This window comes from Meleagris gallopavo, chromosome 5 (assembly GCF_905368555.1).
Source record: "Meleagris gallopavo chromosome 5, MGAL_WU_HG_1.1, whole genome shotgun sequence".
NCBI lineage: Eukaryota > Metazoa > Chordata > Aves > Galliformes > Phasianidae > Meleagris > Meleagris gallopavo.
In genome coordinates, this window is record NC_139408.1 from 53,060,545 (window position 1) to 53,087,038 (window position 26,494).

General features: G+C 42.1%; 1 protein-coding gene across 1 annotated transcript; it reads left to right on the forward strand.

The window, feature by feature from the left end:
• The first annotated feature begins 4,912 nt into the window (after window positions 1–4,912).
• On the forward strand, window positions 4,913–6,543 carry WDR89 (WD repeat domain 89). The gene has a single exon (XM_010712029.4). The coding sequence runs from the start codon at window positions 4,913–4,915 to the stop codon at window positions 6,080–6,082; it is 1,170 nt and encodes a 389-aa protein (XP_010710331.1). The 3' UTR covers window positions 6,083–6,543.
• The last annotated feature ends 19,951 nt before the right edge of the window (window positions 6,544–26,494 follow it).

Genomic DNA, 26,494 nt, shown 5'->3' on the forward strand with positions numbered 1-26,494 from the left:
TGATTCGTACTTTTTCCTCTAATCAGTGCTGCTAAGGCCATTTCCGTGCTGGTAGGATTAAATTCATTTAATGGAATGCAGAAAGTTTATTATCTCTGTTTGCTTGGTTTTGTTCTCTTCATAGAATTTGTTGTGGCAGTGCTGTTATCTTTTTTTCCTCCTGTCTGCTTTCTCCATGTATTTTTCTCTGTGCTACAAATGCCAAATTGAGGAGACGAGGAGCTTTATTCTTGCTGTGCTTTGTTTGGAAACAAGATGTAGCGATTTAAAAGCATGAAATAATTTTCTTGGCAGTTTACATCTCATCTCTGCACTTTAGCTTAGCCTCTGGTGCATGATATTCCCTTCCTGTGTGGTTGGTGAGATGCTATCCTCTTTACCCTAAAAATGTCTTTATGGGAATGCTGGAAAAACACCTCATCTTACTGCTTCGGTACAATAACAAAACTTAAGTACAAGAGTGTGTATCCTGTAGGAATTCTGCGTGCCTGATGGGATTGCTGTGCTTCACCTCAGTTCTTAGATCATTTGGCTGCTCCATCTTCTGTTGTGAAGTGGTGCCAATGAGGAGAGGTCTCCAAAGGCATTTTGCATTACTGAAGTGCAGCACACTGATGTGCTCTCCTCGACCAACTCTGCACTTTGTCTTTGTTTTTAAATGCTGAGCACGCATGATGTTGCATGCATGAATTGCTTTCCACTATCCAGAGCTTCAGGTTTATCCTTAATTTGTTCTTGAACAGTTGATAGTCATGAAAATAAAGGGAGGGTCTGTTTGCATTGTTTGTAGTAGGAAAGAACAGCACAAGATCTCATCTGCTGCTGTTCAGATCCCTTGCTATTTCTGGTATTTGACCTCTGCAGAGAAGATTGCCAAATCTACAGGTCGTTTTCTTTTTTATTACGCGTTTCTCTTCTCTTACAAGTTCCTCTCATGCACTGACCAAGTCTTTGAGGCAGAGATTCATTCCTGCCACATTTTCTGTGGTATTTTTTTCACAGGTGATTTTACTTTGCTGTATGTTGCAGAGCTAATGCTCCCTTTTGGAATTGAGAACTATGTGATTTGGCAAAAGTGCACAATGAGAAGGAATAACTTACGAATTGCTGGTTTATTTTTTGAGAAGCTTTCTGCAATAGAGAGGACTCACGAGCCTGCTGGCTTGAGTTTAGACTGTGAGGTTTGGAGTAACACAGAGCACAGCAGTATATGCTCAGGCAAAATGAAATGTTTAGGTTGTGCTCGTAGGTGCTTACCTTTCATTTCTCTGTCAATGAAAAGGCTGCTTTGGGCACCTCTAACTGTTTGCTTCTAGTCTTGCTATATGTCTGTTTCCACGCTCCATTAGAGAGAGATACATAACCACAGCATCTGCAAACCTCTTCTTCTTTGGCATTCCTGCCCCTTTGTGCCTTCTGTTCTAAAAACCAAGCTTATTTCTTTTTAAAGGAGCTTTGTAGGACATCCTGGAGGTCAAAATATTGTAGGTTGTTTCAATTGACTGTATTTATTTTGAGTTCTCAAGATGCAGAGAAGCTTACCATTAATGGTATGCTGCGATATCAAAGGGATGCTCCGAGGTTACAGAGAACTGTAAATGCAGAACAGAGATCAAGCAGCTGTAGTTTGGAGGATCACACAGAGTAGGGCTGATTTGTAACAGGTGGCTTCACCTTGGTGAGGATGGTGGTGGGAGATGCAGCTCCATGCAGAGAGTGGCAGTCGCTGAAGATGAAAGTGAGTGGCATTAGCCACACACTTGGGCCAGATACTTCTGTGTAATCCAGGCTGTGTTGTTTCCTATCACGCTAACATCACCTGCGTTTTGTCTGTGTTCATAGAATGAATCAGAGAATGGCTTGGGTTGGAAGGGACCTCAAGGATCGTCAAGCTCCAACCTCCACATTCAATACTAGACCAGTGTTGAGACTGCATTCCATAGATCCAAACCTTGGGCTACTGTGAGCTGGAACAGAGGAGGATCCTGAGTTCTACTAGCGACTGCATATCCTAAAGAAAAGAGGTAGCAGCAGCCAAGCCCTGTTCTCTTCCCAAGGGATCTCTGTCACTTCTTCAGAGGCAGTACCAGAGCAAGCTCCCTTCCCCCCCACTGGGTTGGTGTCAGGTTCTTGCAGGCAGGTTTCCGCACTGATCGCTGTGACTGGCTCCTGTGCTGTGTCCACAGCATTCAAAGCAGCTTACTTGGCATAAAGGTTCCTGGTGGCTGTAACAAAGTGGATACCTGGATTGTCAAAGTTGAGGAGTGCCCAACTAAAAGCGCTTCACTTCTGCGGTGCAGAGCGCCATGTGCTTTTGAGGTGGCAGCGGTCCAATGCTTAGTGATCTTCTATTGTGTTTGGAAGACCATTGTTTCCTATTTGTCCCATAAATTTAACACAGATCCTATTCCTGCCATTTAAACTTTCCCATCAAAGTACAACAGTGACTTCCCCTCCTGAAAAGGAAGGGCTGGCAGCTACACCCTGACGCTCAAGCACAAATTGTTTATGTAACCTTCAATCACAATTTCATAATAGCCTGAAGACCATCTTATTGGGGAAGATATTTTACTGAGTTTTTAGCAAAAACCCGGCTGCCATCAAATGCGGATTGCAGCTCCTTAACTGCTGCTGGGAAATAGAAGTGCTGCACCTTCCTGATGATACATGTTACACATCTATCTGGAAAATCTATCAAGTGTTTTCTGCTAGTGTAAAACAGCTCCACCCGTATCATTTGGGAGTGAAAGCTGAGGCACTATCTTGAGCTCCTTTTACTTCCCTGAGAGTATTATTAAATCTGAATGAAGTGTGTTTTTGCAGTCTCTACCTTTTCACAGCTGGTGATTTTTCAGAAATAAAGTTCAACAAACCTGTTTAAAATTGGGCCTTAGCCTTGCACACAGCTGAGCAAGCAGCGTTCAACAACTGTCTGCTTTTATATTGGTTCTATTGAAGTCTTGTCCCGTTTGAGTATGTAAGAAGCAGGCTCGGTGGGTAGGGCTGTACACAGTGCCAGAAAACATGTTGAAATTCTTCTTTTTGGAGGGGAAAGGAGTTTCCACAGGATGTCTGCATTTGATGGCAAAAATTCCTTGTAGATGTGTTCTGAAAAGTTGCTTTGATGTAGATGATTAACCTGGGACCTCATTGTCAGGATATTACCAGGTCGGCTAGCTTAGATTATTTGTGACTTGAGAATTAATCTTGTATGAGTGGATCTACTTAAGCTGTTTTTTTAAGAATTTGCTCGTTTATCACACGGTGTGTTGTGTATCTGTATGTACCAAGCAGAGCAGGGAAGGCAAGGCCTTGAAACTACCAACAACACCACGTTAAAAACAAGCAGAATGCAGTTTTGTCATAGCAACTTTTCCTTTGTTGCTGGCCTCCTGTGGAACATTAAAATAATGAGCCAAAGCCAACGAGTATGCAGCACTTCGCTCATTTTATCCCCTTCCCAAAATCCAGCCTGAGGAATTAGGAGAGAAAAAAATCGATGGGACAGCTGGGAAAGCATGATGGTATTTTCCTGCGTTTTGGGCCTGCCTGATTTTTCTTTGGTTTCTATTTGGATATTTCCAGAAAGAATCCTTCCATGTGCATGATCTCTGGGACTGGGCACTGGTCTACTTCGTAAGGAAGTAAGTCGATTTTTGGAGTATTGCTTTACCCTTCTCTGCCTTAACTGAAACATCCATAATAGAATCATAAAATCACAAGGTTGGAAAGGACCTACAAGATCATCTAGTCCAACTGTCCTCCCACTACCCTTGCAACCACAAGCCACTAAACCATATCTCATAGCTAAAGTCTCATAAGAGTGAGGAGAGCTGACCCCCACGGGAACTGCTGTGATTCCCCCAAAATTCGTTTTATATCACTGAAGTCTAACTGAGCCTGTAATTAAGAGAGAAATCATCCACGTTGGATGATTGTGCTTCCTTTCTATATCCCAACTACATTTGTTGAAAAGTGATCCAAGTTCATGAACTGACCAAAATCACCTGTTGATTTTGATGGTAAACATCTCCTTTAAATGTAAATATCCACGTGTATCATTGAAATACTGTGGGTTTCTAGAATAATTCAATAATGCCAGAGAAAAATTGCTCCAGAAGGAAAGGCTTTTTTTTTTTTTTTTTTCCAGTTGCAATAAGAGCCAGGGCTGTGTATTTTTTAGGAGCCTCGGGGGAAGGCCTTGGTTCTTAGGAGAACTGTTGAAAGTGCTTAGTTCTCCCAGATTGTGGTGCTGTCTTCATGCCTATTTAGGTAGCCTGTGGTGTGCTGAACAGGTGCTTGCGTGTGTCACTGAGCACCTGAGTAGCTGCAAAATGTATCTCATTTGTCCCTTTCAGGCTGTAGTTCTACTTCATTTGTTTGTCTTGTTCTCTGCCTATGCAGAAGTTGAGCCAAGAAGTCTCCTGGAGCTGTACTGATGCAACTGTTTGTGGGCTGTGAATGCAAGCAGACTTTAAGAGCAGAAGTTATTCCTCAGGTAGGAATCGTGCCTTCATTGCGCTTCCACTTGCGGAGAATGTTACTTAATATTTACTTAAAAGAGAAACAAAACCAGCACCAACAAAACAATAAAGTAAATGTAGCTAAACGACTTTCACAGCATTCACAAGCAGCCTATTTAATCCTCTGAGGGGATTATGTGATGCAGTGCTTACGATCAGAGGAGATTGAACTTCTTTGCTGGGGGAAGCTCAGGGTGGTTCTCTGTTTCTGTAAATAAAATGGTAGGCAGGACTTCAGGATGACTGACCTTTGATTTCATGCATAAGCTCTGTGCAGAAAACCTTTTCATATCTATGTATTTAAAGCTAATGTTATTTCAGACTTTTATCATTAAACCTCATATTTTATTTATTACAGATTCCTGATAGCTTCGAGAACAGTGTTTGAGATGTCTGCAATTGAGAAGATTGAGGAGCAGTTTGCCAGCCTGCGCATAGCAAAGCGCTCTGTGCTAAGTGAGGAACCTGCTTACCTGCTGGATATAGACATCTCTGGATCTGCTCAGTCTGAAAGCAGTCGCTTTGTGGCAGTTTCATGTTCCAATAAATCAATTAGGGTCTTTAACAGAGAAACACTGAACTTCCTGCGGGAGTACAGCAGCTGTCCTGGGACACTTAGCGGTGTCAGATTTGCACATGTGTGTGACAGCTTGGTGTTTTCTGCATGCAGTGATGGTACAGTAAAATGCTGGGATATTCGTTTAGCAACTCAGAAAGCTGCGCAGGTATTTAGTGGCTATCCTTCCAATGTGTTTATCAGTTTTGATATCAATTGCAGTGATTTCATGATTTGTGCTGGAACAGAAAAAGTAGAAACGGATACATTCCTGGTGTTCTGGGATGCGAGAGGCAGCACAGACTGTGCCAGCACAGTCAGGGAACCTTTGGGAGTGTACTCAGAAAGTCACAATGATGATGTCACTAAGATTTGTTTTCATCCTGTCAAACCCAGTTTGTTCGTTTCTGGGTCGACTGACGGCTTGGTTAACGTGTTTGATATTAACAAGGACAACGAAGACGATGCTTTGATATCAACCTGTAATTCAGATTCATCAGTAAGTTTTATTGGCTGGTCTGGGAAAGATTATGAACAGATCTACTGCACGACCCATGATGAGGGATTTTGTTGGTGGGACCTTGCTCAGTTAGATACTGAAGAACCAATAATGTTACTGCGTATTCTGGATGCCAGAGACTCAGTCTGCATTGAAAATGGCAGCTTAAATTACCTGGTAGGAGGCATGTACCATGAAAAGGCAGACAGACTCTTTCTAATTGGAGGAACGGCAACAGGAGATGTTCACCTGATAAGCTGCAGTGCTGCTGGGCTGAGCCTGGTGGGTACCCTTCCAGGGGGACACTCTGCCACCGTTCGCTCTTTCTGCTGGAACCTGGCAGAGGAGTCGCTGTTGACAGGAGGAGAGGATGCCCAGCTGTTGCTGTGGAGGCCTGGAGCTGTGGAACGCTCTCTGGCAAAGAAGATGTCCATGAAGATTGCTTCTTCTGTGCAAAAGAGAGTGAGAGTTCACAACAGTTCCCTCAAAAGCAGGAAAAAATAAAATTCTGGGAATGGGAGCCTGCTCCATAGAGGTTTTTCTGTTTGTTTTATCCTTCCAGGCAATACTTGGCTGCTGCTTTATTTGGAGGTGTTCTGTGGAAAGAACTGCAATACATGAATTCTGTTTGGAAACTTGCACTTGCATCAGTCATCAGAGGAGTGCTTTTTTTTTTTTTTTAAAGTTGCTAATATTAATTTGAAAAGAGTAAATGTTTGCTCACTGGTTCATGAAGAATACATCTTCAATCAGTTTTTATAAAAATACTTTTTATGGTTGTTTAGTGTCTCAGCCAACATTTTAATGCATAATATAGGCCTGTGACTTGCATAATTTGTTACTTTCCCAGTGAAATTCCCTGTCATGATTTAAAAGCTTTTGTATTTCAAGCTATGTTTTTCTTTCTTTACAGAGAACTTAATGAAATTTCTCAAGATATTAAAAGATTTTACGTTGCTTCTTAATGCTTGAGGGAATTACTTCTTAATGAAACAGAAAATAAGTACTCTTTTTGCATTGTCATATTGCTGGTTTATAACAAGCTTGTAAAGCAGCATTTGATGGAGTCATATTTTTTTTATAGTGAAGATATGAATGTATTCAACCAGATGGGAATGCACTGCTCCGCACAGCTGATTTTTTGACTGGATGAGAAGGGTTGGAACTGGTGTTACTTAAGGTGTGTTTGCTTTGTGAAAATACCCAAGAATCTTCCAGGCAGCTTCATTCTTTGCTGGTAGGAGCATCTCAGGGGGTGCACCCGGAAGATGGGAGACGGTCAGGGAGTTAAAGAAATTAATAGATGTAATGACAGGAGTTGTGCTTGGAGTCCTCCAGTCCTGCATTTGAAATAAGCTGCTATCTCATGCTTGGGAGATGTTAAAAAACAAAACCAGTCTTCTCAAAACGTGGTTACTGAATAACGGGTCAATGTGAGAAGGCTTTAAGAAAGCCTGTTAGAAGTTAGTGTGTGTCTTTTAAGAAACGGCTGTTTGCAGGGAAGCACTTATGTGCATGCAGGCATCTCTCGATGATTGCATTGTTTTAGTGTTCCATCAAACAGCTATTAAGTGCTGCAAAAATTGCCTTGTTCTGAAATACTTGAATTTTTATGCTTATTCTGCTCCACTGGCAAACTCCAATCTGTGCATCTGGCTCTGCACACACAATTACCTCCAGCCTTTGGAGTACCATTGCAGTCAAATATTGGTTGGTAATTACACTGTACTTAGCATATGTGAACTACAACTGGAAGCAGCAAAAGAGTATTTAAGGATTGTGATGTTATAGTACAGCTGGCAAAAGAATTCAGAGGTTTTCCACGTAAGCACGGATTGGTAATTCTTTCAAAACAAGTTAGGAATGTCAGGTTTAGAGGTTCAGCCCGGAGTTTAAGAACTGTTTCTGAAATACAGAGGGTACCTCAAGTTGTGGTTATGGCTGCACCAAAGATGCCTTCATCATCTCTGGAAGTGAATCCCATTCAAACAAGTATCGGAGTTCCACGTGGTGTGTTTTATGAACTGATGTCTTTCAGCCACAGCTGTGTGTCCACGGTAGTGCTGGGTCTCCTGTTGGTAACTTCATTGTGATTCACTTCCTGCTGGTTATTTAATGCTGCAGCTTCAATTTAAAACTCACTTTAAACTTCTTTTAAAAATGGTGTTAAATTCAAATTGCACCCCAAATCCTTATAAATGCAAGGTCACAAAGTCATCTGTTGCTTTTTAAATGACTTTATGCAATTTTGAGACAGGTCAGGCAGTGTTGTGGCTGGGACACGTCTGCACCTCGTGCTCTTTTGTCCTCCCAGGTCACGGAGTCATCGCTTGGGACTGTGGAACTGAATTCTGTGACTGAGTGGACCAAAAGGTTCAGAGCCCTCTGGCCAGGTCAGGCCATTGAGCTGAGTTCCTTTACCCTTCTTGTATCTCAACATGCTCAGTGGAATAAACTCGTTGGCCAACACTTCCTTTCTTGAATAAATGATGGATGTGCATTATGGAAATGCACAGTGAGGGAGCTTTTGCTTGCCTCCTCTTTCTTCAAAGTGTCTTTTGGGAGAGAGCCTATGTGTGTTTTGCCAACCATGTCTGCACTAAAGCAACAGAGATGGGAGTTCTGGTAGCAGTGTTTGAACTTTTCAGCCTGTATCTGTTGTTCCTGTATTAAACTGATCCATAACAAAGTACCACCCATCCCAGCTCCAGCCATGCCTTCCTCAACCTTGGTTTTTGCACACAACTTTTTCACAGTCTCACAACTGTTGGCATTTTCCTCAGCTGTCAGGAGACTCAGCCTTGTGTTGCCCCTGAAAATGCTGCATGCTTTTTAGTTTCACGTTGACTTATTTTATGGATATTAATCTGAAATTAAACATAGGTTCAAACCACATGTTAACAACTAATTAATGCTATGTGCTTTTGTAAACTGAAATTTTCAGACCACAGAGAACGGACATAATATGGAACTAAAAAAATAACAGACCTGAAGTGAGGCAGGTTGACTTGGCTGACTGTATTCCATCTATTAGCTTAGTTTGGAAGTCTCTGAGTTGCCCTCGGTGTTAAGAAACATATTTGACCTGTATGGCACTCATATAATTGCAACTGCAAGTTGCAGGCAGTCTGAAATCTTCATTGTGTTAACTGCTTCACCCCAAGGGAAGCTCTAATTCTGGAAGCAGTATCAGGTTTTGTTCCAGTAAATGAAAATTAAAAATCCAGATAGATTACCTGAGTACAGAAAAGTGTCCATCTTTATTCAGAGATGAGAATAAACCTAGAGTGTCACATTTCGGAGCAGCAGGAGAATATTATTTAGCAAACACATGAAAGAAAACAGATTTACTCACAGTTGGAGCTTTCCAATTCTTCCCCTTTGTTTCTTTTCTCTGCAGGTTAAATCCAGCACGTGCATACTGCCCTCTATGTCTGGGGCTGCTCCCTCTGCCTATCTTCAGAGATGGATCCCATACCAATGGGCATTTTGCAGAATCACAGAATGGCCAGGGTTGGAAGGAACCTCAAGGATCATGAATCTCCAACCTATTTCAGTTGGGTGTAGGATTTCCCCCTGCTTTGGGGGAGCAGTAGGAATGATTTGACCGATGTAAATAAAGCTGATACATGGTGAGGACAGGTGAGCAGAGGTAGTAGTGCTTTGATATCTGTTTCTGGAGTGGGGTGAATCCTGTCCCTTTCCTCTCTTAGCATTCCTGCTCTGGTGTAGGCTGAGGGGCTGCTACTTATTACACTGATGAATGGATGAAGACAGGTGGACAGACCTCCTCACCCCTTGGTCAGGGCTGTCCGTGAGGCTCCTTGACTCCCTTGGCACAAGTGTAACAGCTTGCTTTTACTTTTGAGCTTGATGGAAGCAGGATAGGGCCTTCACTAAATTATGCAAAATATAAACACCCTTCAAGCATAAAAGCCAGTTCCTGTTTGTTGTGGGATGAACAATTCAGCAGTGAAGCGTGCAGGAGAGGCAGAAGCTGTCTGCTCACAGGGGTTGGGTTTTCTTCCTTAACTTGTGGTAGTGAGGAGAGCCACGGGTCGAGCCAGTCCTGCAGTCTCTGCCATGCAGGCACCACTGGGTTTCCTGGGATGTGGAAAAAGGAGAAAGTGAGCATAGTGAGCATGCTGATACCAGTCTTTTTATGGGAATGCATTAAGTTTTCAGTTCAATATCAATGTTACCCTCTCACGTTTGGAATAAAGATTTGATGCTGCTAAAAATCCTATAGAGGTGATGTTGGAACAGCCTTTTGCCATAGGAAGTCAGAACTGGGGGGTAAGAAATGCTAGGAGGAATTCGAGACAGTTCTGCGTGCTGATTTAAATCATTTGAGGAGGTTAAATATTTAATACATGTTACTACAAACAAACAAAAAAAAAAGCCCAATCACAATTTCAGTAGATCACCAAAGGATTGTTACGTTGTAAGTAGTATATCTGGCATGATTAATACTGAGAAGTACGCTAGACTGAAGCTGAAGCACAAACCAGAACCACAGTTCACTTTTTTTGATGTTTTTAATACAGGAATTGTTAATTATCAGTAGAGTTGAACTCCTAGGAGTGCAATGCATGCCACTGTTTGCTGCTTCAGATTCAAACCCACTGAACACACACGTAACAGGTAAGATACCTGCAAGTGACTGTGCCTTAACCAGTGTCCTGTAACAGCAATTTGTGGGATGGAGTTGAGGAAGGAAGCCTCGGGGCTTCGCTATAACAACGAACTTGGAGTTGACTTAGGACTGATAAATGAGGGATCAGGAGAAATAGTGGGAAGTTCTTTGCAGTGTTTATTCCCAGAAGTTTGTGTAGCTGTAGATTTGCAGCAAGATGTAGAGCTGCATTTGCAATGCTAAACTTGTTTTAAGAAACTGTCGGAGGAATCTGTCTGGATACAAAACAATTAACACAGCACTCACAGGGATCTCGGGTCGTTCTGTGTATGTGTTTGTCATTAGAGCAACAGGATAATTACGTGATTGTTGGAATTAATTCTTGTAGTTAGATCAAACTTCCTGCCCTAACCTTTGCAAAGAGTAGAAGGTGTTGAGGCGATTAAGGAACGCAGTAGGAGCACACAGGCACCCCATCCCCATGCCAAGGAATGAATGGTGATGTTTTGTTAAAACATCTAGGCTAAAATAAGCCCGAATCCGTACTTATTTTTATTAGCCATATTATCTTAACATTTGTGTTGTGGTCTATTGCCAGGATAGCCAGACAGTGAGTGGAGGAGCTCTGGGTTGTTACGAGCAGCTCAGTGGCACACACAGTCGGTGTCTGTTCCTTTCTGCATTCGCTGCCATCCAGGACATTTGTGTTTGTTTTCACCTCACTGTTGTTCCCTACGTTCTAAAGCCAAACCTTCATTGTGCTTCAGTTATGAATTTGTGCCCATTTATTTTCTAAACTGTTGGAATTCCCACGACTGCGTTCAGATGAGATACAGTGTAAGTGCAGGTGTGTGCAATATACCAAGCTCACTTGCTGATCACTGGATTTATTTAGATGGCAGTCAGCATGTGGAGGGTTAACTACTGCTGCAATAAGAAGGCAGTTTTGACTGTTCTGTCAATACTCTTCAAATATACGGGGAAAAAATACCCCCAAACTCCCAAGATTTGATTATAGCTCACAATTTCTGTTGGTCTGGGTGATTTTTATTAACTTGATGAAACGGTTCAGAAAAGCTTTGTAGTATTCTGTAAAGGAAAAATGAAATGTTTTTCAGATGGCTCTATAAAGAATTTTGGTAGATTCAGACATAAGTAAAGGTCTTTCATGAGCTCCAGGCGTGTTTTTGCACCTAATGCTCTGGTGAGCTAACAGAGGAAATGAACTTTCCTTTTGTTTGCAAAATATAACCCCCCCTCCCCCGAGTTCTTAACGCCTTTTCCATGCTGCTTGGACAGCTGAGCCACCACACAGGTGTTTCTTGTCCTCTGTGTGTTCCTGAGACCTCCATAAAACCTCAGAGAAGAAAGATGACAGTGTTACCTAATGTGGGTACAAACCAGATGGCTCAGTTGACCTATTCAAAGTATAGGAGAATAAAGTATCTTCATGTAGGTGACCTATAGCAGAAAACGGAGAATCGTTATTGATGTTTGCTTTCTAACTCGTGGCACAAGAGCTGCTCAGCACCAAAGGAACAGGAAACACAGAGTTTTAAAACTACATTTTTAGTCACCAGGCTGCTGCTGGCAGGGACGCTACCGAGTGCTCTAAAAGCAGGGGTGTGCTTTTTTGTTTTGCTGACGTTTTGGGCCACGTGTTCTTCATGCAGAGCATTGTGTCCGTGTGCCTGAGAAACGTGCCGAGGGTCCACGTGTGTGTGCACACATGGGAAGGACGCTGTGAGCGCTCGGTGTAATGGAACAGGTGTGGGAGCTTGGGATTTGCTTATGGAGGCGATCAATCAGCTATCAGAAATGTTTTAATGTGGCTGATATTAGAGCAACTATGAAAGTGGAATATTCTAAATATACACTTGGAATAATAAACCATTGGTAATCTTCTGGAAGGAAATGGTGTTCTGACATTCATAGCTTATTTTTTCCCAGATTTTAGACAGGATTTGAGGTTTTTTCCATTATCGCCAGTATGACTAAAAATAAACCTCATCACTTTTAAAGGTATGCTACATAGTTGTTCTCAAGCAGTGAAATTAAAACTTCTGGCCCTTAGAACCCAAGTGCAGTTTAGGTGTGTGACGAATGCAGCATTTAGTACATACGATGTGCGTTCTCTTTTTGTCAAGATGATTTCGTTATTGTGCATTTCATGAGCAGGATGTTCTTGAGAACCATTATGAATAGAGTGCCAGCTTATAACGAGTGATATAAAGTGGCATTTATCTTTACTTTCCCCAAGAAACTCTTCCCTGTGTCAGTGAGTGCCACTGACTGACTTCTGAGCCGTGCTATGTGCTCACCTTGCACTGTGGCTGGAGGTGCAGCCAATGCCCCAGAGGGAGTAAAACACACGTGAAGAAAAACAGATGAGTGAAGAGATAATACCAGCCAGGCAGGCTGCGGGCTGAGAAATCCCCAACCTTTCCCTGTCCCAGTGAAACACTGCAGTGCTCATCCTACGTTCTCTCCCGCTGCCCCAGCTGAAGCCGTGTCACAACACAGCAGAAGTCATTACTGAGTCTTCTGGCTCAGATCAGTAACTTGGGATCTATGAAGTGGTACCTGCGTGGTCTGACCTCAGTGTGGCTGGGCAGAGCCTGTGTGACTGCTGCACACCGTGAGCAGGCTGCAATAAATCTGACTTGGAAGCAATGGGTTGGGTTGAATGCAGGAGGGAGAAACCTCTTCAGAGACAGGGGCTCCAGGCTGTGACCCAAGTAGCCCCAAGGAAAAGTTACATGAAGGCTCTTTGCTGGGGGTGAAGCTAAAGCAATCCTGATGAGTATTTATTTGTGGTCTGTTGCTGAAGAGCCAAAGGGTGGAATGCAAACAGCAAGTCCCTGTTCATCTTCACTGGATGGGAGCTGGACTAGATGACCTTTCAAGGTCCCTTCCAACTCAAACCGTTCTGTGGAGCCTGAGCAATGGAACGGGTGCGAAAGAGGTGGCTGAAGTGAGAGCTGGTGGGGCACGTGAAGGCTGTTGCCTTCTGACCACTGCTGAAGACTCGATTTGCTTGCTGTGTTCCTGAGTGTGTGTTATAAACAGCAGTGGCTCTTACTGCTGTGCACAGTTGGGATAACAGCATGAGATGTGTGAAGGCTGCACTGTAATTTGTAAGGAACAGAGATGACAGAGCAAGTGTTTAATTTCACTGAAGTTTGACAAACCCATGGCGCTTTCCTGCCAGGTCTGTTTGGTTACTGGCAGGTTACTGTTGTTGTATTTAATGCACTAATGCCACTGACAGTGCCCTTAAAATCTTCCTTAGAAACCAAGGCAGGTCTTAAGTAGCTGCAGTCATTCACAGCCTTTATTCTGGGAAAGTTGAAGACGTTTCTCAATACACACTTAGGCTTTCCCCAAGTCATGGAAAACCACAGCAGTACATATAATGCGTCCTAAACTACTCTGAAGAATTGTAACTTGGCTGAAGTCACGTATTGCCTCTGTCTCCCTTTTATTGTTAAATAATGTAAGGGAGGAAAGCTGTGTTCACTCAGCTGCAGACCTCAACTCTTCAGCTGCACTCAGGTGGAGCACGGGCAGCTGTTGTCCTTTCAGAAAACTATGAATCCTCTGGTGGAACCAATGCTGCCTCTGAAGGCTTTGTAATACAGAGCAGAAAAAGCTGTCAGTGCAACTCCAAGGGTGTGGGGCACCATCAGCTGTACCAGTGCTGCAGGGGGCGGCTGCATTGCTGGGAGAATCACTGCAAAGGAAATGGTGCTGGTGCTATTAACTGCTTCCCTTGCACCATGAACCTGCTTTTAAGTGCCCTTTGTGAAGGGGACACTTAGGAAGTAGCTATGTAAAAGAAAACTACCTAATACACTTTTCATCTAGGACTGACGATTTCTGAATTTCTTCCTGTCTCTGGTTAACTTAGCCTGATACACATCTAGATTTAGCACTGTCTAAACGTTTGGAGTACAAATTTGTATTTTGATGTTTTCCCCAATGTTTGTTTTTATCATTGTTTCATTTCTGTTGAAGTTCGCTTGCATTTGTTGCTTTCTCCGTAAGGAAACATACGGTAAGTGCCAATAGCACTACTTACCAATGCAAGTTGTAAATCCTGAGCTGGCCTGAATCCTATGTATTTCAAATTCTAGGAAGCTCATGGTCTCTCTGAAGTGCATGTGAGTGAGTGTCCTCTAAAGATGGAGTGACTTGTGCTGTACTGAGGGCATGTGCTGCTTTGGGACCTGCGCTCCAAATCTGATAGTGGACAGTATGAGCCCCAGCACCATAAACTCATCCCCTGCCAGACCCTGTACTGCATCTTGTGTGCTGGAGAAAACCACAGAATGAAGACAGAAGGATGTAAAGAGGAATATCCCACCTTCCACAGCTTGTGAGTGCTGCAGACTTTGTTCTTCAGCTAATGACTTTATACAGAGAAAATTTGGTAATAAAAGGCTCTTATTACAATAGTCAGAGTCTGACAGGATGAGTGCCTGTGAGCTGAAATAGGACGCCGTTCAAAACATCAGTCAAATGGGAAATAAGGTACTTTATAAAGGGGGATAGGGGCGCATTCCAGCTACTTGCCTGTACCTAGGGGACACCATGGCACTGGACTACGGCTGGACTTCTTTTTGGTTTTTTTGAGAAATGAGTTGTATCTCTCACCAGACTAAATGATCACAACAGTTTTCTGGCCTTTTTCCTCTACCATTTGGGCTGCACCCCATCCCAAATAAAATATTGCCTAGAATAAATCTAAGTGTTAATTGTCTTGCAATACAATTACTCAGCTTGGTATGCATGTAGATTCAGCGTCGTGCATTAATCTAGTCCAAATCTGACTTCAGCCCACAAAACTTTCTCTAGCAGCCGCTTTCAGAGGGGACTAGTGGGATATGAAAGGATGTTAAAGGAACTTTCTCAAAGTGACAAAGGACTTTTTGTAGAATTGGGAACGGAAATGCTTCATGCTGTTCTCGTCTGAGCTGTACAGTCATGGGATCGCTCCTCTTCACTGTCAGCCAACTGGATGTGGGCAAAATCACTGTTCTTCTGTGTGTTCCTGGTGTTTCTGAATTTGGCTGCTCCTGATGACATGATGAAATGTCAATTAGTACGTCTGTCTCTATTCCAGAGGCAAAAAGGTAAAATGCTTCTGTCTGGAAGGCAATTTCAGAATGAAGAATTGCTGCTTTTATTTCCTCAGTCTCAGTTTCCAGCTAGTATCTGCTATGGCTGTTAAATGGGCTGTTAATGTATTATAATCTGTAGCCTGAATTACCAAAACCTAATCTAGAAAGCCATTTGAAGTTAACTTCAGCTAAGGTGAAGTGTAGCTGGTTTGGGATACTGGCAGAAAGAAGTTGCTTTGAAATCAACCTCGAATGACTAAACTGTGATTAATAGATAACAGCTTTCACAATAGCCACTGATCACGTTACTGAGCTTGATTACTATTTATGTACTAATATTCTTGAAGGGCTTTGGGGCATTTATTTTATTTTGTTCTTTTGTTAGCCAAAAAGTAAAATATCTGCTAAAGTGAGCATTCTTGAGCTTTTAAGCTGTGAACAAATGTGGGTCCAGCTGATCCAACCCCTGCTCCACCAGAGACCCAGAGCAGGCAGGCCAAGTCCGAGTCTGGGAGGCTTTAGATCTCCAAGGAGGAGACTCCAGAACCTCTCTGGGCAGCCTGTGTCAGTGCTCCAACACCTGCACAGAGAAAATCTTCTGCTTGTGTTGAGATGGAAGCTGTGCTTTCAGAGCTGAGATTCTGAAGCAGGCAAATGGAAAGTTCTAGCACCTACCAAATGGTACACTTGATAGCATTTGGCATGTTTGATGGTTCCTGTCAGTGTGTGCAGGCTTCAGGAAGATACGCTCATAAAGAGTGTGGAAGGACTGCAACCATCTCTGGTCCATCAGAGCCCTATCTGTCTGGAAGGCACTAAATCTGAATATATGCTGATAGACTCAGGATGGCAGACTGCTGAGAGCTGCTCATTTACTACAGCATCACTGATAAATTCTGTTTTCTTCAGAAATTTTTTCAGAATTATTTTACTGAAAACAATCAGGAGAACTGATTTTTTAATCCTTTGGATAGGAGTACTAACTTTCATGGCCCCTTTCTACTTCCTATTCTTTCTCCCTACTGAAAAACACTCATTAATTCAGTTTATTAATTCTATTAAAGGCATTGCGCCCTCTATATTACCATAGATTATCAGCTTTCCTTAATTTGAAATGCTAACTTTGAACTTCAAATGCAAACACTTAAAAGGTGAAAACAGCTCCTTTAAAATGCAATGCTAGCCTGAGCTTTCCAAGTTTGGCTCTGAAATGAAACGTGAGGTGTAAGCAGCACTGGATTGTTTCAGAACTGCGTGGATGTGGTCCGTGCTCCAGGTGCAGTTCTGCGAGTGAAAAGTCACACTGGATTAGGGTCTTTATCTTAATTCTTGAGTATTTTTTGTAATAAAAGTTCAGACGAGCTCCTTTGAACAAAGGAGGGAGCCAAAGGAGCAAGCAGCTTTTGCAGCTACTTCCCTGTTCACTTGGTTGCCCTGATGAATAGAGTGTCAAGAAAGTGTTATGAGTTGTAGATGGACTTTGGAAGAGTTTGGCAAGTACCAAATGAGCAGCTTGTGTAGAAAGAGTGGAGCAATTACCAAAGCAGTTCCTGAGGATATGCCAAGCAAAGATGCCATAACCATTAGTAAAGAATCCCCACATGTACAACAGTGTTGTCCCTAAGCAAGAAACCTCTTGGTTTCACCTTCCAAAGCAGAACCAGGTGCTCCATCCTGCTGCAGGAGGGGAAAGAAGACATACCATTACTATGGCAACTACTGCTAAGCATCATTACTGCCTCCTGCTGAAGTTCACTGTCACGCTGGGAGAGAGTCAGCACTCGCTGGGTTAGATAAAGAACCAAAGGAAAGGCAATGTCCTATGTTTGGCTTTCAGAAGATGTCTATCTGTACTCTTAGTGTATTTTCCATTTGTTTAACATGGATGTTTTATTTTCTTAACCATTTTCAGGCAAAGCCTACAAAGCTGCAGCAGACCTCGTGCACCCTGATATATGGAAATGAAGGAAACTTATAAAGGAAGGCATACAGGAAAGTTTTTTCCTCCTCAGAAGCTTGATGAATGGTGCATACATATGAGTAAGGTTTTTAAATTGCGTTTATAACCAGGATGAGAGCAGCAGGAACTGAGATATATTTAAATACGTGCTTATGTATTTCATACTATAATTAAAAGGAGTTAAAGAACAACAAAGTTATGGGAGAAAATGATACAGAAAGGAAATAAGCAATTCATGGGAACAAAAGAACTATAGGATGAGAGAAACTTGCCCACTAAATTATGTATCATGCATTGCAGACATTGAGTGGTTTGCTTTTTCAGCCTGAAATGAGTATGGCATTTTTCCCATTTCCTCCTAGGTTCCAAGGATAAAGTACTGGTTAAGCTAAAAAAAAAACCAACAGAGAAATGGGTGATAGTTCCAGAGGGGAGGTATCATTCACTTACTGGGAAGGACTGAGAATTCTGCTTGCAGCTCTTCAACTATTGGCCCTGGTTCCTCTCTGTTTATATTTTGAATTAGCAAGTCACATACTGAACTATGCCAAGTGACAGAAGGGGAAATTTCTGTGTGTGGAGCACAGTCATGCTCCCACAGGGAATTGGCTTCCTTGGCATATCAGTGTTTTCAGGCACTGGTGACCCTGAGTGAGAAACAGAAAGAAGAACGATGAGCCAGATTTTGAGACAGGCACGCACAATTAAACACATTTAAATCTGCCTTATTTACACTCGTAAGGAGCTGTTTGTATGTCTCTCCTGACAACTCTGAGCCTACTGTAACCTTCTTTAATAGGCACATGGGTTGCTATCCTCTTGGGCTTGATTAGCTTGACCTTGCTTTCATCCTTTGTAGCAGCAGCGTAGCCTGACCGCCCGGAACAGATTTCAGCGTAGTGTAAAGCATGCACTGTACTTAGAAATTAAGTGGGGAGAGAAAAGAGCTGGATGTAGGGGATATATAGATTGTAGGATCTGTGTATGAATAAGGAGTAAGAGGCTGAGTGGTTGTGTGTGTTTATTATGGGCTTCTCACAGCATGTGTTTGAAGCTCTGGTTATGATGAGCATATTCATACGGAGTTTCTCTCCCACTTACAATTTGTAAGGCTGTATTATATGGCCTTTTCCTCCTCAGTGTAACGAATATCTGTAGAAATCATATCTATTGGCTTGGGTCACAATGGAATACAAGTTTCTATGTAAGGAAGAACAGATTTTGATGCCTCATGTGACCACTGATAACACTCATGATATATTTATCCAAGCACACTTGTGCATAAACCATAATTTTTTGAAGAGGCAGAAGAGTTGATCAAGTATATAGTCCTTATGATTGTTCTGTTGTCCAGATGCCCAGGTGGCAAGGGAAGTCTACAAACATAAGTATGTGTCTTAGTATTGCGGACAAGATGGTTCAGGGATGCCTTCACTGAATTGGAAAAACTCAAGTTGAAAGATGACTGTGTTTTATTAAAAAAAAAAAAAAAAAAAAGAAAAAAGAAGTGAAGATTGGGGGAAAAAAGTAGATAAAACTTTGTGCTTCTTAGTTTATTAAAAAGCACCTGCATGAGGATCAGTACAAGCAGTCCTAAAATATTTCTTTTAGATTTTTAATCTGGAATCATAGAATCACAGAATCATAGAATGGCCTGGGTTGCAAAGGAGCACAGTGCTCATCCAGTTCCAACCCCCTGCTATGTGCAGAGTCGCCAACCAGCAGACCAGGCTGCCCAAAGCCACATCCAGCCTGGCCTTGAATGCCTCCAGGAATGGGGCATCCACAGCCTCCTTGGGCAACCTGTTCCAGTGCCTCACCATCCTCTGAGTGAAAAACTTCCTCCTAATATCCAACCTAAACCTCCCCTGTCTCAGTTTAAGACCATTCCCCCTTGTTCTATTACTGTCCACCCTCATAAACAGCCGTTCCCCCTCCTGTGTATGTGCTCCCTTCAAGTACTGGAATATTGCAGTTAACAAAATATATGAAATTCCTGGCAGAGTTCAGTGAATGCAAGTAGTTCATCTGATCTCAGTACACATTTTTCTGTGGCCAGGATGTGTGTTAGGTAAAGCAAATGGAATCTCTGCTAGATGTACTGGAAAATGTTGATAGGTTGCTGTTTTCTTTTATATTGATTTTTTCTGAGCAGAACTTTTTATAAAAGAAAGCAAAACAAAAAGCCAACACATCCTCTCAAGAAACTCTTTGGCTGTGCACCCCAGTCAGTGACACTCAGCCCCATTACCCAGGGAACCTCTCTTTAAGGAAACATTGCAAGATTGGCTGAGGAGTGTCTCAGCTTAAACCAGTTAGATATTGTGATCAACAGAAAAACTGCTCCAAGAGGATGTTACCATTACTGGGAGTTATAGCAGAAGTGCCATCGCCATGACCAGAACTCTGGTGAGAAAGCTTTCAAATCTCTGGTTTCACAGTTCTCCGGGGTCACCCAGAAGTGATCTGACAGTGAGCTGAAGGACCAGCTGGCTAAGCATGAGGTGATACAATGCAAATGACATGGTACACACACACACACAAAAAAACCCCAAAACATTTTAAACACAATGAAAGTAGGCTTAACGATGGTTAGTCTGTTTAAAAAGAAACCCACAAAAAAACAACAACAACACATAAATGGTAGAGGAAATTGGAAGTGTAAATAACTGATTTAGGAAATAAAGAAGACTTGATGGGTTTTGGGTTGTGGCCAGTCTCCTGTTCTGTGTTTCTGTGTTGGTATGATGGAAAAATATCCTGCAAATATCATGAATCAGACAGGGTCTTGGTGATGTAAGTCTACAAGGGTAGCTAGTACGTTAGCTTGCACTCAACTATTTTGGTAGACAGTATATCTGGAGAAGAAGGACTTTCTTAATTCTCCGGAGTTAAGCCTGACCTAAACAAATGGCATAATTTTAGGGCCTCTGGACACTACACAACAGCTGTGTAGCTCACTGAAAATCTTACATGCAAAAAAATAATTAGTTTGTAAGGTCCAGAAGAACGCAAAACGGTCTTCCTGAAGCTTATTTTTTTTTTTCATTAGATACTTAATTCAGTCACTGGATAGTGAGAACAAGTAGCTGATTGCAAGCCTGCCATTCAGCGGAGAAAAATTTTCAGCAGGCAAAGATGAAGACCATTCCTAAACTGCCCTGAGACTGCTGTAAAACTTGTATAGCAACTGCTTGCCTTGACCTGCACCCAAAGTAGCTCCAGAGATGATTTTTTGAGGAAAAAAATGAGACAGGAATGAGCTCCTGAACACTTCATCATGCAGAGTAAAGTCTCAAGCTGGCATTGCTGCTAATTCACCCAGGCACCGAAGCAGCCTTGATTCCTGGATGGGGGTAAGAACAGATAACATCAGTGTAGCACTGCTGCTGCAAAATCAGGCTAAGCCATACGCCTGTGGCATATGTCTGCTGAGTGTTAGGTAAGGAGTGAAAATGTACAATATTTCCCACAGATCCTGACAGTATCCTGAGCTGGGACTGGCTCCGAGCATTAAGGTGAAATCCAATCATTCTAAGAATATCCTCTATCTCCAAAAACACTTTTCTCTGGGGGAAAAAAAAAAACAAAAAGGACATTAAAGGTTCTGACAGATGTATAGCACAAAGGACCTTTAGGTTTGATGATCAAGGACATACATGTGGAAGCCATTACTAGTCATCCTGCAGCTTTGGGTGGTTCAGAAATACCAAGTATGTTCCCCTGTGCATCCATCCTGAAAAGCAAGCGGATCTGAGCTGCAAAGAGTCAGCATGCGGGACTGATGCGGGCTCCACTCATCTGTGCCTAGATCCGAGTTCCAAACTGCAAGAATTATACTGGGTTTGGATTCCAGAAATAAGACTCTTGCAAGGGAAACGTGAGCCATTCTATTCAGCACAGTTTGTAAAAGTAGCAGCCATCTGTTGGGCTTTAGAGAAGGCTGAGAAACACAGGATGTTTACTTTTATTGAGATGTGCAGTGGATGTGCTTCATATGAGCAGACGTGTCACAATACTAATAAGACAACTGGGACATGAAGCTCCAGAGAAAAATGTGTTAAATGTAGCATTTGTGTAAATTGGACTGAAAGCCTTAAAAATATACCTGCATACACCTAAATACATAACCACTTAAGTCACAGAAAACAGGTCGGACAAAAATTTGAAACAAATGCAGTGCTGACTTGGAGACAAAATTGACTGTTTTCCTGGGTGCTTTATGGAAATCGTTCCAAAAGAAAGGATTAAGGAAAGGTAAGATAAGGAAGGGTCCAGTTTCTACATGGTGAAATTTTGAGGTTCATTTAGTTGAACGCCCTGAAATGGAACCTGGTGTTCCTAACAGTACTGAAATGTTGGCACATGCAGTGTGAGCCCAGAACCTCGTAGATGAGACAGAGGTGTTCCGTACCACTGACAGAGCACCGTGTCTGAGGACATCTGAGAGGGGACCAGGCCAAGGCCTTGAGCTACAGGAAAATGTGATTCACAGTACAAATAACTTCATGCTACTATAAATTTTAACCACCAAAGGGGAAAAATTCCCATGAGAATTCAGAGATGCGAGCAGACTTCTGTAAATGGAGGAAGTTTTTCACCCAGAGGGTGGTGAGGCACTGCAACAGGGTGCCCAAGGAGGCTGTGGATGCCCCATCCCTGGAGGCACTCAAGGCCAAGCTGGATGTGGCTCTGGGCAGCCTGGGCTGCTGGTTGGCTGTCCTGCACATAGCAGGGGGTTGGAACTGGGTGAGCATTGTGCTCCTTTTCAACCCAGGCCGTTCTGTGATTATGATTAAATGCTAACAGCAAGAAGGCAACAAGTAACCAAAGATGCAGATGGAGATGCTGGCAAACAGCATTACCAACAGCTACTGTTGGCTTTGGCAACAAAGAAAAAAGTGAAGTATTGCAAATCAAATAAAATTATACACGTATCAGCAATAGAGTTTTATATACAAGATGGAGTAAAGTTTTTTTTTTTTTTTCCATATTTTCCAGGATCTGGCTTATGTAGACAGTGTTTGTGGTCTCGAATGAAGTTGCAGTGAGTTTTCACAAAAGGAACCTAAGATGATGATAGGAATTTGATCTAGGTATGAATCAGTATAAGGAAAAAAAACACACTGTAGTACTGCAGTGAGACAGACGTTGCTGGCCTTGCAATGTCTAACAGTTGTGCTATGAGATGAGGTAAATTTTCAAGAACTAGGCTTAGAAAGGTATCAGAGCTAAACAAAGTGAGACACTGGAATTATTCTAGAAAAAAAATAGCAGGGAAGAGTGTACTGAAGGGCTCTTTGTACTGAAGAGCTATTTGTGTACTAAAAGCTCTCAGCATTAGAATCTCATTGTCTCAACATACTTTTGATATTAAATGGACTTAAATAAATGAAGTACAGGTGTCTACCTACAGAAATTGCAGTTATGAGGTAAGACAACTTAGAGGCAGGAACTCACCTGAAAAGATGCATACTAAAACCAAACACGACTCAGCAGTGCACAACTGCATTAAATATTTAGTTATTCAAGACAAGTCTATGTAATCTGACTATTTTTTATCTGTATTGGAGCTGATATAGCTCAAGTGGGAGTCACCATTTCTTCGAATGTACTAAATATACCTGAAAATGAATTTTCTAGAGGTGTTTTGTGGTGCCTTTGAAAATGATGTTTTTAATTCCTCCTTGTATTCTCTTAAAATAAACCTCAGTGCTATTTTTGATCTATTCTCATTCAAGCCCTGGTTATACCTTCTTGCTATAAATCCTTTTGGAAACCCCGACACTGAAGAATTTTGAAAACTGTAAGTATGGGGATTGAATAACATGTCAATGTAGCCACTTAATAACTTAATATGCCAAATCTTATCCTAACATGTCACAGATTTTACATTGGTTCAAATTCCTCTATATTTACTGAATCTGGTGTCTAGACTTCTCTACGTAAGAGATTTGTAAAGCTAATAGTGCTGCATTTTTATCTATCTAGTGGCAAATAAGCTTCCAAACTCATTACTGTGTTGTATATGTAATGTATGTTGCAATTATGCTATCCTATTCATGCACAAGGACAATCTAATCTCCTTAGTGTCCTTCAGCACATTTTAATTTCTGAACTTGTTTATACCTTTTGCCTCTGTAACAGGATGTGGAAGTTTGTAGTATTTCACCTTGCCAGATAATTTGAGATCAAGTAATACAAAACTGTTCTGAAAAAAGTCACTCATTCACCATCACCTGTCCATCAACGATACCAACAGACCTCTGCCAAATTATACCAACATTTCTTCTTACAAGTTCCAGATTCCCAGTATACTAATCCCCTCCTTGTATGGCAATTGCAGCAGGCCATTTCTTTTCTTTGCCTTCTCTCTATTCTTTTTTCTGAATACAATCTCTACCACGTTACACACAGTTGAGAATAAGGATGTATGATGGATTGTACAATGATGTTCCCCATTTTACTCTGTTTCTTTCCTAACCTTAACACTCTAGTCTTTTTTTGTCATCACATACAGCAGAAGCTTGAATACAAATCCTTTTCAGTGTTTTCAAAGAAATGAGTTATATCAATGTGTTCATTTACAGTGAGAAATTCTCATTTTTTCAACTAAGTCTTTAAACTTGCAGCAGTTGCTGGAACACCATTTTTGTTCTTGTTCCGATTATCTATTTTTGTACTGTCTGCTTAGTCAGGATATTAAGCTGCTATTTGCTATTTTCTATTTAAATCTGATCAATTCCTGCATTTTTCTAGGATTCATTGCTTTACGATTTCAGCTCTTGTTCCCATTCCCACCTGAAGACACTTCCTTTCTTTCTTGTCATTTATATGGCATCTGTAATTCCTGTGCAAATCTCTCCCTATTCACATAATTTTCTCAGTGGTAAAATTGCCCTATTTGCTTAACCTTGACAGTGGATTTGGACTATAGAAAATGTTCTTAAAACTTTCCTTTTTCAAGCCTTCCTATTTCAGTATTCATAGATTCCTCTCCAGGTAATGCTTCTATTGCAGTATCTGCCAGCCAGGGAGTGGACAGCAATACTGACTGTGTCTGTACTGTAGTGCTTATGGCTCTCTCTTGCTTACAGTGCATTGTAGAGGGGGACTACTTCCACAGCAGGAAACAGCCAAAGAATAATTCTTTCTTGTATGGAAAGAAAGGTTTTTGCTTACCTGCCTGTTTTCTTCCCTTCTTCAAGCCAAGGGCCCTTTTTGAAGTTAAGACCCTTTCACAGAATCACAGAATGGCCAGGGTTGAAAGGGATCTCAAGGATCATGAATCTCCAAACCCTCCCACATGCAAGGCCACCAACCTCCCCATTTAATACCAGACCAGGCTGCCCAGGGCCCCATCCAACCTGGCCTTGAACACCTCCAGGGACGGGGCATCCACAGCCTCTCTGGGCAGCCTGTTCCAGCACCTCACCACTCTCATAGTAAAGAACTTACTTTCCTTCACTATAGTCTCCAGTCTAAAATGTTGTTCCAAGTTGCTCCAGATCTTGATTTTCCATGCGGAGAAATCATACTTTATGGCCTATACTAACTGCAGTCTCTTAAGCTCTCTTTACCACATCCATCACTCAGTGAACTAAGTTTATCCTCCCGCTGGATTCCTGCCTCTGCTGCAGTTTATTTGTATTCTTCCTCCTGCCATGCCTTTGTCTATTATTTTTCTCAGAATTTAAGACTGGGAAACACACAGCTCCTTCCCAAACTCTTTACTTTGTTCTGCTCAGCACGAGGGCAGTCCTGCTGATGCGGCAGACTCCCATGAGGATTTGTCTTTATACCTGTAACTAGCACTTAGCCATTTCTTTCAAAGTATCTTTGCTCCTAACATCTGCAAGAGTTCAAAAGCTCTGTGGAGATGCCCTTGGCACCTGTACAGTTCCTTCCTCTGTCTAGCTTTGTATTGCAAGCTTTGGAACCCATTAGGACTTATATTTTAAATGTGTTTAAGTGGCGTAAGACCCCCCTCTGATGTTGAACATTCCTTACAATGCTGAGTTGAGCTACAGAATATAAATGAACACTTTTTTCTTTTTCAAGTTTAGAGCGAGATGATCTTTAAGGTCCATTCCTTGCCAATACATGATTGTTTTGCAATCATTTAAAGACTTTGAAAGTATCTAATAGGTTAAAGCTGTGCTATAGAACAAAGAAGGCAGAGTTGAGAAAGATAGAACAGGAATACTTTCTTGCTCTCTTTTATAACAATTATTCTGTCTTGGCCTAGTCAGTCTTCAGTGCCTCTGTACTTTCTGAAAATCTCAAATGTATTATCAACTGTTTGAGAACCATGGAGAAGCATCCAGCTTGGGAGTGAAACTGGCAGGTACCTTGCTGGAGACTTGCGAAGCGCTATGAAAGCAGTTCACACACTTGAAGTACTGTTGCACACCTTAACCACATACTGCTGTTGTATCCATTTTGTTTCTCTTGGAGCATGGTGATGTAGGAAGCTGGGCCAGACCAGAGGGTGCTCATCTTAATGGATGGATGGACGGCTTTAAACTAGGAGACAACTGAAATGAGGAGGCTTGATCAAAAAGCAAAGAAACGGAATTAAAAATGAAAGAAGAGCTGTTTCAATTGCAATTCAGGCATACCCCAGCAGTGCAGGGGACAACGAAGCACATGGGCTGTGCCCTATTTCCACGTTTGCTTTCAGCCCCCAGAGGCAGCCCCACAGGCAGTGCCCTCAGAATGCAGGGATTTCTGGAACTTCAAACCTCCAGAGGTTAGGGAGTGACAGCTGGAGACATCAGCGAGGAAGACACTGCACTGCCAGAAGCAAGCAGAGTGAAACTGGCAGAGAAGGGAAGTTAACAAAAAGCTCGGAAAACGAAGCCTAAAGGAGTGCCTGGGGCTAGAAGGCAAGTAAAGAAGCTGGGGGAGGGGGAGGATTCAACAACAACAACAAAAAAGAACAAAAAAGGTAATTGTGAAATAAGTGAAAGCAGCTAGGCTTGTTATGCTAGGAGGAGGCAGCTAGCCAGCTGCAGAGGCGAGTGAGATCCCACTTATCTTACCACGTTGACTACAGAAAGAGACTTCAAGTGATGCAGTGTCTATAAACAGTGAAGAAGACTTAGTTCCCATTCGGGTAGTTGTGTCTGTGACCCTAAAATCCTCATTCCAAATGTGCATATCAGGATTCCAGTTCCTGAGGGCATGGACAGTGT

Excerpts from the sequence above, each read along its gene's own strand:
- WDR89 (XM_010712029.4), top strand. The coding sequence starts at position 4,913 with ATGTCTGCAATTGAGAAGATTGAGGAGCAGTTTGCCAGCCTGCGCATA.